The sequence below is a fragment of the Rhinoderma darwinii genome, chromosome 2 (assembly GCF_050947455.1).
Source record: "Rhinoderma darwinii isolate aRhiDar2 chromosome 2, aRhiDar2.hap1, whole genome shotgun sequence".
NCBI lineage: Eukaryota > Metazoa > Chordata > Amphibia > Anura > Rhinodermatidae > Rhinoderma > Rhinoderma darwinii.
The window spans coordinates 427,259,492-427,274,039 of record NC_134688.1 but is presented as its reverse complement, the minus strand read 5'-3'; the positions used below and the strand labels follow the sequence as shown (position 1 = coordinate 427,274,039).

The 14,548-nt window shown below is 43.7% G+C and overlaps 1 protein-coding gene across 2 annotated transcripts in view; it reads left to right on the top strand.

Moving 5' to 3' along the window:
* LOC142741498 (uncharacterized) overlaps positions 1 to 14,548 on the top strand; it is a 36,497-nt gene that overhangs the window by 5,308 nt on the left and 16,641 nt on the right. For both annotated transcript variants that reach the window (XM_075850868.1, XM_075850867.1), the window contains exons 2-3: positions 2,279 to 2,383; positions 5,986 to 6,055. In XM_075850868.1, coding sequence (XP_075706983.1) covers positions 2,279 to 2,383; positions 5,986 to 6,055 — 175 coding nt within the window. The remainder of the gene's footprint in view (positions 1 to 2,278; positions 2,384 to 5,985; positions 6,056 to 14,548) is intronic.

Genomic DNA, 14,548 nt, shown 5'->3' with positions numbered 1-14,548 from the left:
TGACAAAAAACCCATCAATTCTAATAATGTTTTTTTTATTCTTTATTGTTCACCGAGGGCTATAAATGACATTTCTACTTTTATTCTGTAGGTTGATACGATTACAGCGATACCAAATGTATATCTTCTTTTTTTTTTTTTTTATGTTTTGCAGCGTTTGCACAATAAAATCCCTTATTTGTTTTTAATAATTTTTTGTGTCACCATTTTCTGAGGCATATTTTTTTTTATTTTTCCGTCAAAAAAGCTGTGTAAGGGCTTGTTTTTTTGTGGGACGGGTTGTAGTTTTTATTGGTACTATTTTGGGGAACGTGCGACTTTTTGATCACTTTTTTTATTCTATGTTTTGTGAGGGGTCGTGACACAAAAATAGAGATTCTGCCATGTTTTTTTTTTTTTTAGTTTTTCTTTTTTGCGATGATAAAATTATAGTTTTATAGTTCGGGTCATTACGGACGCGGTGATACTAAATATGTGTACTTTAACGTTTTCCTTTTTTTACCATAATAAAATAACTTATAGGAAAAAAGGCAGTGTTTTTTTAATTTTAACTTGAAGCTTTTATTTTTACACTTTTATTCAACATTTTTATTAACTTTTTTCCAACTAGGGGACTTGAAGGCCTGCAGTGCAATGTATTAGACCTGTCAGTTATTCACTGACAGCAAGCCTATAGTGCCCCGCCTCCCAGCAGGGTCTAATGGACTTCCGTACGTGGCAGACCAGGAGGCCAATGTTAGGTCTCCAGTTGCCATAGCAACGATTGGCACACCGCGATGATGCCAATCGCCTTTAAACCACTAAGATGCTGCGATCGCATTTCATCGCGGCATCTAAGGGGTTAATGGCAGGGATTGGAGCTAGCTCCGTTCCCTGCCGTTACAGCAGGATGTCAGCTGACACCCGGGGCTGATGATGCAGGCTCCGCTTCTGAGTCTGCGCCATCTTCTTTCTGAGGCTGGAAGCCTCTTAGGCCCCGCCTTCTATACTTTGAAGACAGGAGGCCATTCTTAAGCCCCCTCTCTGCCAAAGCAGCCATTGGAATCCCACGAGTCCATCGCAGGGTTTCAATCTGATAGTAAACCCCTCAGGTTCAGCGCTCACTTTTGTGCGCTGCATCTAAGGGGTTAATCGGCCGGATCGGATTCTAGCTCTGGCTATGCTGCAGGGTGTCAGCTGTAATATACAGCTGACACCCTGCTGGCTATGGTGCAGGCTCAGCTTCTGAGCCTTCACCATCAAGACAACGCACCTATTCATTGTGTTATGCCGGATGTCGTTAAGGGGTTAAAGCCTTTTATCCCATTTCCTAGAGGCTGAACTAAGTCCACCCTGCAGGAGACACTGTCCGGGCGCCTCCGCATTCACAAGCCAGTCTCCGCACTCCCGAAGCCCGACTAAACTAACTAATTGGCTGCTTGTAAATTAGAAAGCTCCTTACTAACAGCTGGCTGAAAGTAAAGAGCTTTCTCATTGGCTCATCTGCACAGGCGCTTGAACGCAATTCTAGCTTCATGGCCCTCCTCTCCCTAACCTGTAAGGCCCGTACTGAAGAAGGAAGAAGCGCCACGGCACTATACTCGCCTGTGCAGGAGAGCCCACGGGGTTAAGTTTCATGCATAAAAATACATTGCCTGCACAGGTGTTAGCTGGGTTCACACGCAGTTTTTTGCAGGCAGAAAATCTGCCTCAAAATTCCGTTTGGAATCTTGAGGCAGATTTTGCTCTGCCTGCACACCGTTTTTCACTGCGTTTTTCGCCCGCGGCCATTGAGCGCCGATGGCAAAAACACAGCGAAATACGCTTTCTCTGTCTCCCATTGATGTCAACGGGAGGTCAGGCGTAAACGCCCGAAGATAGGGCATGTCGCTTCTTTTTCCCGCGAGCCGTTTTTTCCGCTCGTGGGAAATAAACACCTTCCTTAGAAATCAATGGGAGGCATTTTCTGCTGTGTTTTGGCGCGTTTTCCGACCCGGTTTCCGCATCAAAAAGTGTAAAAAAACCTCTGAACTAATGCCACCTTTCATGGAACAGATTTTCAGTTGCAGAAATTTCTGCAACAAATCTGCCATTTGTGAACTTTTTTTAAATATATTTGTATACTTGTTAGTCTGGTAGTGGTCTGCAAGTGGTGGGAAAATGACTAACACCAAATATTTCCCTACAATGAGACCATAAAGAACCTTCACAGACGTTTGTTTTAATGTTTTTGTGGACTGGGTGATACTTTCTCCATACAGTGCGATGCTTATTTTTCTGTTGTCTTCTGTTTGTTTAGGGCACAGGATACTGGGAATTTTTACTGCAGTCTCGTGGCCTGGATGTAATGGCTTTTGATCAGAACACCATTTTTCCACCGGAGATGCGTTACACAGAGGTCATGGTAAGAGTAGTGTCGAAGTGAAGCATCGTACCATGTGCATGTCTTTTTATAAGAAAACATGGTTATTCTGCCATTCAGTGGTTTGTACTAATATGTGACATATCATCATAACCTGGGTTCCCAATTTATTTATCCTTTATTATGGCTGATGACCGAAATTTTATTCAAAAGGATTTCCACCAAAATTTAAAAATGGACATAAGTTACTAAATCAGAAGTTAAAGCAGCCATCGTTTGGTAATTAAGTTTATTTTTATTACACAGATATTGGCATTTTTCTATTCTGTTGTGGCACTGGCAGGCATTTTTGTGAAAATGACCGCAGGAAGTGTAGTCATGGTGGTTGACACTTCGGAATTAACATTTCAGAAACTGATGGTAAAATTGTCACTTTCTTTGAACATGCTGAGAAAATTGCAGCTTGCAGTCTCTGAGAATCTAGCACAAAGTGACAACCAATGTGGCTGCACTTCCTGTCACAAAAAAAACTGAAACTTGCCCATATATCTGTAATTAACTGGCGAGCGGGCGAGGTCCTTAATACCTACGTCAAAGTATATCTACGGCGCGGGCTTTAGCTGGCTGCCCGAGCGATCAGCTACATGTCAGGTGCCCGGTAGTTAATGACTTTTACCACTTCTGTCTTTCTTGTACACAGCGCTCAATGTGCGCGGAGTATAGAATAGCGGCAGCGCCACTGCCTCTGTTGGAGCCAGTGATCATGTGACTCGAGATGCCGTTAGTGGAAGGCTGCTGACTCAGCACAGCCCTAATAGTGACACTAGTCACTTTAGCAGGGCTGATTTCCCCTGTACCTGGGCTGATGTGCTCGTTTCTTTCACTCCATGTTTTTAGCCGCATTTGTACGGCAAAAAACCCTGCATAAATTATAACAGAATTGCTGTTTTTTTTTTGCATTCCGTTAAAATAAATGTATGAAAGCTAAATCATTAAATTATATAGACCCCAATATGGTGTCATTGAAAAATACCACTCATCCCGCAAAAAACAAGCCCTCATACAGCTACATCGACAGAAAAATGTAAAAGTTATGGCTCTTGGAATGTGTGGATGAAAAAAATGTTTTGGTCATTAAAGTGGTTTTCCCATCAGACATTAATGACCTTTCCACAGGATATGTCAAATGTCAGAGAGGTGTGGGTCCCTGGGACCCGCACCTATCTCTAGAACAGGGCCCTCCAAACCCTGTTCTACTGCTCTGTGTTGTGGCTGAATTATGTGATTTCCGACCATGAATTACGGAAACAGCGTAGCTCGCTGAGCTACGATGTTTCCGTAACTCACAGAGTAGTGAATGGCAGTTACTGAAGCAGCGTAGCTTGCGAGCTACGCTGTTTCTGTAACTACCATTCAGTTCTATCGGAGATCACATGATTCAGCCACAACACAGAGCAGTAGAACGGGGTTTAGGGGGCCCTGTTTTGGAGATAAGTGTGTGTCCCAGAGGTGGGACCGGCATCTATCTGACATTTATGACCTATCCTGTGGATAGGTCATAAATGTCACTGATGGGAAAATTACTTTAAGGCCCAAAAAGGACTGGCCGTTAAAGGGAATGTAGAAGAGAAATAATGTTTTAATAATTTTTTTTATTTTTGTTTAATGACGTAGCTATTAATTTATAATTTTTAAAAACTTTCCTCCGCTAGTGACCTATGTGAAAACGGCAATACTTTATTATTATTATTATACAATTTTTTTTTTTTTATATGTATTCTCGCATAGGGTTGTCACAATACCAGAATTTGGACATCGATACCGATACTTTGTGTGGTATTCGATACCAAAACTATACTTTGCCAACAGTAATAAAAAAAATAAATAAGTTCTTCCATTTTCTGATGTGAGGCACGAGGTGGGATGAATTTTGACTCTGCCTCACATTAACAGTAATTAACCCCATTATGTTTCTCAGTCATAATTGACAACAATGGGTTCATGTGTAAGGTAAATGATGGGGTTGATAACTATTAATGTGAGGCACATGGAGTTTAAATTAATCACACCTCATGCTTTACATTAATAAGTGAAAAGTTTTTTTTATAACGTACACATTTTAAATGACGCAAAAAATTTGTTGTGCAGGTTATTACGGCCGCGCCAATACCGAATATGTGTATAGATTATGTATTGAGACTTTTTTTTAATGTTTATTGTAAAAAATGTGTGTGTGTGTGTATATATATATATATATATATATATATTTTTTTTTTTAATTTAACATTGTTTTTACTTTTAAACTTTAATGTACTGTCATATCTATATGCCAGTATATTAGCCTGTGTACGGATAGTACACAGGCAATTGTTAGGACATACCGAAGTATGCCCTAACAGGAAATATGGTAAAACAGCCCTGGGGTCCTTCAATGGACCCTGGGCTGTCTCCCCATATATGGTATGTCCCTCAATCGCATCACAGGGAAGCGTCACAGGGATTTCCTGTGACGTGATCCAAGGGGCATCCCCCCTTATGATTTTCCCCTCATCTCTCATCTCTGCCGTTTAAAGCCGAGCTGCAGCTGTGTAATACAGCCATTGCCCCGCTCCTGACAGGAAGTGCGCGCGCGGTCAGCATGAGGTGATGCGGCCGACGCTGCACTAATGAGCGGTGGTTCAGGCACTGAAGACAGACCATGGGGGTGTTTCGCAGTGCGCACTCCATGTTCAGTCTTTAGTGCCACCGCTCATTAGTGCAGTGCTGGTCGCATCACCTCATGCTGGAGCAGAGCAATGACTGTATTACACAGCCACAGCCCCGCTCTCATACATTCATGTGTTACTATGCTAAGCTCATACATTGATGTGTTACAATGCTAAGCTGTGCGGACACACAACTTAGTATGGAAATACATGAAATAACGGTATCGAACCGTTTGAGGGTACATGGTATCTAAACAGTATCGAAGTTTCCATGCAGCGTGCGTCCCTAGTCACATATAAAAAAAACACTGCCAAAAATTAAAAATAATGTTTATTATGTTTATATGCTCTGCTCGTGGACTCCAGCACTTCCGTCACTGTCACTGTCCATATATGGACAATGACGGCAGCAGTACTGGAGTCCACGAGCAGAGCATCAGCTGATGCTCTGCCTGGGAACTCCAGCGATAGGAAACCCCTGAATTCACTGACCAAATATGGATGTCGGGAGTAGTTCTGGAGTCCCGAGCAAAACGCTAGCTGATGCTCTGCTCGGGACTTAAGCAATAGGCAATGTGACAGCCCCTTGCGGTCGTGTTCACGAACAATACATGAAGCAAGTCCTCAGTCACGTGGGGCCATGTCGCAGCATCATCATTACTAGAAAAGCTCCAGGACTTACGTGAACAATTCACGAGGTTGGAACTGCACCATTTAGTACAGAATTTGAAATTAAAGTATATTAGTAAGTTACTTCATTTCACATAAATATATTATTGCATTGCAATTTTTGGTCCCCTGAATAACCCCTTTAATGTGATCCTCTTCCAACTATAACAAAAGTACACAGTGCAACTGTGAACATGCTCTATTTGTAGTATTTGTTTTTACACTGGTTTCAGGTTCAGCATCTGAATATACAACTTATGTTATGTCTAGACTGGCGGTCCTGAACTTTTGGAGAATTACCCAGATAGAGCCTTGTTTCTTGCCTGGCCTGATGCAGATGGTAAGAATTTCTTATTGTCCTCTGCTCAGTTGCTATTCTTCTAATAATCCCTCTCTTTCCTGCCTCCTCTGATAATTAACAAGTTTTTTTGGTTATTTTTGTTTCCGTTGTATGTTTGTATTGTGTAATAAAAATACAGTATGAGCCTCCTATATAAAAACAGTTCTGCACAGCATTAAGGCCTAGTTCACATGGAGTACTTTGCAGGCAGATGGCGGATTTTGGCCTGCCTGCGCTTTCTTGCTGCAGTTTTTGCCTCCCATTGATTTCAATGCGAGGTCAGAGACGGGACCGCGTCATGTCCGCTTCTTTTTCCTGCAAGCGTTTACACAGGGACATGTGCTGCCGACAACGATAATATTTTCGTCATTTTAAAGCTATACAGTCAGTCGATGAATGAGCGCTTGTTCTTTCATCGACTGATCATTGCCCTTTCTTCACAGGGCAATGATCGGGAATGAGCGTTCTGTGGACTCTCGTTTTTCCGATAATTGGCCAGTGTAATAAGGCCCTTAAGGCCCATTTACCCTGGGCGATTATCGGGCAGACAAGCGTTCATAGAACCTTCGTTACCAATAATTGCCATGTGTATCATTTTAAAAAAGTGAAATATTATTGTCGGCTTCAACGACCGCGGAGTAACGACCGCTCGTCCCCATGCATAGCTCCTTGTGACAGAAGCAAACGAGCGCTGATCAACAATTTCTCGTTGATCGGCGGTTGCTGCACCGTCCAAAATCGGCCGCTGTAATAGGGGCTTTAGCCTCGGTACATCACCACAATAGATTTGAAACAAAGCAATCAAGATGTGATTGAAGTGTAGAATTTCAGATTTAAACCCTTCTTGGCCGAAATAGTATGTTGCAATGATTACACGTAGACAGGAGCTGTGCCTGTGCCAGATCTTCTGGGTACCAACGGTATTATACAGCCGACACCCCATTGTAACGGCGGATGATTGGAGATCACTCCAATCCTGGCTATTTAACACCTAAGATGCCACGGTACATAGTGACCGCAGTACACATGGTTTTACAGAAGGACCGGGGCTTCCTCTGTAAGCTAATCGGGGTGTGACAATTGGTGTGCCAATTGGTTGGTTGCCATTGGACTTTGTTACTGATAAAATGTGGTCAATACATTCGGTATTTAATTGTAAAAAAACAAACCTTTAGCGAAAAATTTGACAAATTAGCATCTTTATCAATTTAAATGTATCTGCTTGTAAGAAAAATAGTTATCCCACACAAAATAGTTACTAATTAACATTTCCCATATGTCTACTTTAGATTGGCATCAGTTTTTGAACATCCTTTTATTTTTTTTTTTTTAAACATATTTTTATTGAATTTTTTCACCACACAAAAAAAACACAAATCATACAGTAATGCATTGCCATAATAATAAACATTACAAAAAATGTATAAATGAACATGTGATAGTGAATGCTTCCCAGCAAACTAGGTTTGATCTTGGAAGTTATTCCCCATGGGCTATCAGCCCTCCTTCATCTCCTCTATCTCCTCTATCCTTCCCTTCCTTTAACCCCACCTGTCGGGTATTCCTGTAAACATTGTTACATAACTTTGCATATCTGCCTAACTTACATAACTAAACAATACACAGAACAAATAAGAAATTGGAGCATATATAACAATTGGAGCTTCGTGAAGCAGTTCACCAACTCAGGCAGCTAGTCCGCAAGAATAAAGAAATCCCAGTGGATATATATGCTTTACTCCCGTGATATTTTCAGTGCCCCTAAAGTGCCCTTAAGATCTTCAATCAAGTACCATGACGTTCCCGTAAACGGATCTATGATGTCCCTTCGTTCTTCATTGGTGAAATATTTTGTGAGGAAAAGCTTCCATTTCTCAAAGAATTTTTTGCTCTGCGTGTCTTTATTCTGTAATATACCAATGCGGTCTAGATAAAACAGTTTCCTCAACCCCTGGACCACCATGTTCTGAGTCGGTACTTCAGCTACCAGCCAGTTTTGGAGTATGCACCTCTTTGCCACTATCAGTGTGGCATGGGCCATGGGAGCTAAATGTGTCGTTTGTCTCTTCTAATTCTCCATCATGTTGTATATGGAATAAGACCTCCATTGGCCCTAAATTCCCATGGAACCTGCCCACCTGCTGCAATAAGGATGTTATCTCCCCCCAGAATGGCTGAATATGTGCACACGCCCAAAGGCCATGATACATGTCTGTCTTTGAGATATTACATCTAGGGCATGACGTTTTCCTATCTGGTTGTGAGGCGGAGGGGGCCAGGGTAAATGCATATATTGCTTGGTGAATGATCTTCAGATGAGTTTCCCTCCAGTTTTCGTTGTGCACGTGTGCCCTGAAATCCACCAGCCCTTTTTCAATATGCTTTTCAATGCCTGGTAAATTAAACAGTTTTTCCCATCTCCCAAAGGCCTGCCCCGGGGACATCTTCACTAGTGTTGGTCTGAGTGTACTATATAATTGGGAAATGGAGTGTCTGTGATTGTCCGTGAACCATGAATCAAACAGGTTGGGGGGGACCTCATCCGCTACATCCGCTAGTTTAGTTTTACAGTGATTAACTATTTGTAAGTACTGTAAGTGCTGATGCCGAACAAAAACATATTTATTCTGGAGCTCCTGCAAGGTTAACCACCTCTTATCCTGCGCGTGGAACATATCCCCCAGAGTCGCTACCCCTTTCTCCCTCCATTCTGACATTAGTTTGTTAGATCTTCCTGCTGCAAACTCTGGGTGCTGCCATAAGGGCATATGTTTTGAAATGCGATAAGAGAGGTTATAGTGTTTGCGCAATACCTTCCAGGCAATGATGGTATCTCGTAACAGAGATGATTTCTTGACGATCTTTGGGAGACAAGTGAACGTTGTGTGTACCAGAGCCATGAGATCCCAAGGTTTTGCTAGCTGTCTCTCCAGTCTAGTATTGGAGTGGAACTCTGTGTTGTGTTTCCAATCTAGCAGATGTCTACTCAAGCAGGCCAGGTTATAACCCCGAATGTTAGGGAAATTGACCCCTCCTTCCGCCTTCCTCATCATGAGTTTCGTGAGCGCTATTCTTGGTTTCTTCCCCCCCCATATGAATTTGGTAAATGATGAGTTGAGTGTATTGATATCTGAGTGCTTGACCAGAAGTGGGATAGTCTGGAGCGGGTAGAGTAATTTCGCAAATCCTGACATTTTGACCAAACAGCTCCTTCCAATCAGTGATAGAGGTAGACTGTGCCATCTCAGAAGATCTGCTTGGATATCTTGTATAAGGGGGGGATAATTTAGATCATACAGCGAGTTGGGTGCCCGACCCACTTTAATACCCAGATAAGTAATGTTTGACTTAGCCATCTCAACATCCAGGGAGGCTAGGGACCGCCTATATGTTGGGTCCTGCGTTCCCAAATCTAATAACTGGCATTTTAACGTGTTAACTTTGTACCCTGAGTAGCTCCCAAAGTCGTTCAATGCCTGGAAGATACGCGGAACATCTTTAAGGGGGTCTGCGAGAAATAACAAGATGTCATCTGCAAACAACGTTTCCTTGACCTCCATCTCCCCCACCCTTATGCCCGTATATAAATTGGATGACGCCAGATAACGTGCCAGCGGCTCCAAAGCCAGATTGAACAGCAGTGGCGATAGCGGGCACCCCTGTCTTGTACCTTTACATAGACGGAATGGTTTAGACAGAAAGCCTGGTGTGGAGATTCTAGCCTTAGGGTCTTTGTATATGTGGTGTAATAATATCCTGAATGCCCCCGTTATTTCCATCTTATCCAGGACAGCATCCAACCAATTCCAACGGACATTGTCAAAAGCTTTCTCCGCGTCAAGTAAAAGTAAAGCCGAATGTTCCCCCGGAAATGGGTTATGCTGTACTCTATCTAGCACTGCCAGAACCGTCCTGATGTTGGTGACCGCCGACCTACCTTTAATAAAACCTACTTGTTCTGGGGCTATGAGGAACGGCATTATATTCGCTAACCTATCAGCTATGATTTTGGAAAGGAGTTTAGCGTCCACGTTTATGAGCGATATGGGTCTGTATGATCCTGGTAGTAGGGGGTCCTTTCCAGGTTTAAGCAATAATTTCACATAAGATGTGTCTGCTGATGGTGGTAACCCCTCCTCTCCCAGAGCATTGTTAAACAAGGAGACCAAAGTCTCCGTAATCTGTTCCCGCATTACTTTAAAAAATTCGCCGGTCAGTCCATCTGGACCAGGCGCCTTACTATTTTTAAGGTTTCTTATTGCCTCATCCACCTCCCCCCTTGTGACCCTGGCATTTAGAAGTTGCAACTGTTCCGCGGAGATGACCGGTAAGGTGACCTTGTCTAACAGTGTGTCTGTCAGCGGAAGGGAAGATGTATCAGAGTACAGCTCCTCATAAAATTTAGCCAAGATGGAATTAATACTAGTTGGATCGCATGTTTCTCGCCCATTATGATCCCTTAATTTCGCTATGTGCTGCACTGAGCGCTTTCCTCGAGCCATATTGGCCAAAAGTTTACCCGCCTTACTTCCGAACTTATGTAAAGTAGCTTCAAAGTCTCGAGTATATATTGTTTCTTTCTGAGCTGCCCACTCGTCAAAAGAGTGTTTTGCCTGAATCCAGGCCTGTCTGGCATCTAATGTAGGGTGTGCCAAATATGCTGTATAGGTTGCCCTCAGTGCAGCACTAGAAGCATTAAATTTTTGTGTTATTTCCCGTTTTTTTCTGGCAGTATACGCCATTATCCTTCCCCTCAGCACTGCCTTGGCCGTATCCCAGTACAGTGAGGGGTCATCTCTGTGTTCTGAATTCGTCGACGTGTATTCTAACCACCACCCTCTTAGCTGTCTCACAAAGGTGTCATCAGTTGCTAAATGAGCCGGGAATCTCCATATGAAGTCTGATCCTCTGGGATATATTTCCTGAAAATCTACTCGTACCGGGGCGTGATCTGAGATCACTAGGTCCCCTATCTCAGCGGCTCTCAGCCTCGGTTGTAGTGTTGGGGATATTAAGAGGTAGTCAATCCTGGACCAGGACTGTTGAGCGTGGGAGTAATGTGTAAATTCCCGGGCATCCGGGTTACCCCTTCTCCAGGGATCTATTAAGTGTATTCTTTCCATCAGAGGTCCCAACACTCGGTCCTGTTTTCTGGGAGCCCCTGTTGGAATGGATCCCGTGCTTTGTGAACTGTGTGTGCGTCTATCCTCCTTGTGATCAGAAACTGAATTAAAGTCACCTCCCACTATTTTGTGCTGGACATTATCTGACATAAGGGCCCTTTCCAAACCATTGAAAAACTCAATATTATCACTATTAGGTCCATACACATTATAAATGCTTAATACCCCACATGGTGTGCTTAGAGTAATATGGAGCAGTCGCCCTTCCTTATCTGCATCAGTATGAATTACCTCGTGTACCAGGTTTCTATTTATTAAAATAAGTACCCCCGCTTTATGGCCACAAGCTGAAGAGCCGTATACTTGGCCCACCCACAACTTTTTCATGCGGTGGAAGTCGCTCTCCTCCAAATGTGTCTCCTGAAGAAGAGCGATGTCCGTATGGAGTTTTTTTAAGTGACGGAGTACCATCATTCTCTTGTTAGGGGACCTAAGCCCCTTTACATTCCACGAGGTCAGCTGCATAAAGTGGGCGTTCCGAAAAGGTTCACAATTGACTGGTCATAAATATCTAATTCTAGGCAAGCGTGCTTTGCTGCCTTGGTAGCCGCCCGGCGGCGTCTGCTCCAGATTGCTCCCAACATTACAATAACAACATTTACATTCGGTGCCAGAAAGTTGGCACAACCTTTAACAACAAAATGCCCATCCAGGAATGTCACCAGCATTTCCTGTGAGACAAACTTTAAATTGGCATACATAACTTCACTTTTTTCTGGTCTGTGACCCCTCCCCCCCTCCCCTTCCCGCCATCTTTTCGTGATATATTGGAACTTAACATTTTAATTTTTAAAGTATCAAAAAATAAGTTGTGCTTCCTATACAACACGGGTACAAGTGCTTATGCCTATTATAGCAGGAATTTTGTCGGCATAATATCCCACCAGAACCAATTGCCACATTAATATATAAGGCACAATCAAATGCGCTCATGGAGCCTCTATGCGATACTTATCAGTCCGGGATGGTTGCAAGCCGGTTTTCTGAGCGTTGTCGATGTGGCATCTTCGACGATTCTGCCCGTTGTTGCTTGGGTGAGGAAGTGGAATTGCGGGCGATATCTGACCATGTACAGTCCCTCGATGAAGAAACTGGTGTACGGGGACCTTCACCTCCTGTATCTTGACTCGCCGTCTCCTCTCCCGATTGTCTAGGGCCCCGAAGTCCAGGGATCTTGTCTACATATAATGCTGCCTCCTCAGGATTGTGGAATACCTTGGTGGCGCCATCCGTCTGCATGATCCTCAAAGTGGCCGGATACTGTAGCTGAAATTTAATTTTGCGTTTGTAGAGGGAGGTGCAAACCCCTCCAAATGCTCTCCGCCGCCTTGTGACTTCTGCCGAATAATCTGCAAACAGGATGACTTTTGCCCCCCTTATATGCAAAGGGGTATTGCGGTTCCTGAAAGTGCGCAAAAGTTCCTCTTTGTCATTGTAATCCAAGTACCGCATGATCACCTGGCGCGGTCTGCTTTGCGGCTCTCCTTTGGCGTTGGCGCTCGGACCAGGGGGGCCCACTCTGTGTGCCCTTTCCACTCTGCAAGATCTGGTCAGACCTAGCGCTTCTGGTAACTCCGTCTCGCAGATGCCCTGGAGGAGCTGCGGTCTAATATGCTCAGGCAGTCCCACTATCCTTAAATTGTTTCTTCTGGACCGATTCTCAAGATCTTCTAAGCGGTCTCTGAGTTTTGTGTTATCTCGCATTAGGTCTCTAATGCAGGTATGTGCCCCTGCTGATTCATCCTCCATGAGGCCAACCCGCTGCTCCAATTCATCTAGTCGATTGCCATGAGATGTCACCTCATTTTGGAGTTTTTGGAGCGTTGTTGTGACTGTGGCTATTAAGGATTCTCTGATGTCGGGGGCCAGTTGGGTAGCTACCTCAATTGCCAGCTTCCGATAATCAATCTGTGAGTCAGTCATTACCGACGGCGATAGCGTTTCCCTCTGAATTTCTGGGCTCTGAGACCGGCTCTGTGAAAGTGGTGGCTGCAGCGGCGCCGCCATCTTGGATGGCCCCTCACCTCGTGTGCTGTGCTCGGCCGGACAGGAGATCTCTCTGCTGCCGCTCCGGAGGAGATATCTCTCCATAAACCTCCCGGTTCTTGTCCCCCACCTCTCCTCCTAATGCCTGGGTGTTTATATCCTGCGGGTGTGTGGCGTAGATGGGTTAGGGGATCAGGGCTTCAGGAGCTCATGCAGCTCCGTCCTCACATCCCAGCGCCGGAACCGGAAGTAACATCCTTTTATTTTATGTTCCGAGGCTTAGAACTTTAGGCTGGGTTCACACGACTTATTTTCAGACGTAAACGAGGCGTATTATGCCTCATTTTACGTCTGAAAATAGGGCTATAATACGACGGCAAACATCTGCCCATTCATTTGAATGGGTTTGCCGACGTACTGTGCAAACAACCTGTCATTTACGCGTCGTCGTTTGACAGCTGTCAAACGACGACGCGTAAAAATACAGCCTCGTCAAAAGAAGTGCAGGACACTTCTTCTTTCAGACGTAATTTGAGCCGTTCTTCATTGAACTCAATGAAGAGCAGCTCAGAATTTACGGCTGTCAGAGAAGCCTCGCAAATGCGAGGAGGAGCATTTACGACTGAAACGAGGCAGCTGTTTTCTCCCGAAAACAGTCTGTCTTTTCAGACGTAAATGCCTGCTATCGTGTGCACATACCCTTAGCAGAAATTTCTCACATTTTCAAGAAAATTTAAAAAGGCTATTTTTACAGGGGCCAGTTCAGTTGCGAAGTGGCCTTGAAAGGCCCGTACAATACAAACCCCGTAAATCACCCTATTTTAAAAACTGCACCCCTCATAGTATTCAAAACTGCATTTAGAAAGTTTCTTAACCCTTTAGGCGTTTTCACAAGAATTAAAGCAGAGGTGAAATTTACAAATTTCACTTTTTTCGGGCAGAAATTAATTTTGAATTCATTTTCTTTTGTAACACCGAAGGTTTTACCAGAGAAACGCAACTCCATATTTATTGCCCAGGTTCTGCAGTTTTTAGAAATATCCCACGTGTTGCCGTAGTGTGGTAATGGACTGAAACACAGGACTCAGAAGCAAAGGAGCATCTAGTAGATTATGGGGCCTTCTTTTTATTAGATTATATTTTAGGCACCATGGCAGGTTTGAAGAGGTTTCGTTGTACCAAAAGAAAGGAAACACCCCAAAAAGACGCCATTTTGGAAACTACACCCCATAAGGAATTCAGCTAGGGTTGTAGTGAGCATTTTAACCCCACAGGTGTTTCATAGATTTTATTAGAATTTGAACGTGGAATTTAAAAAAAAAAA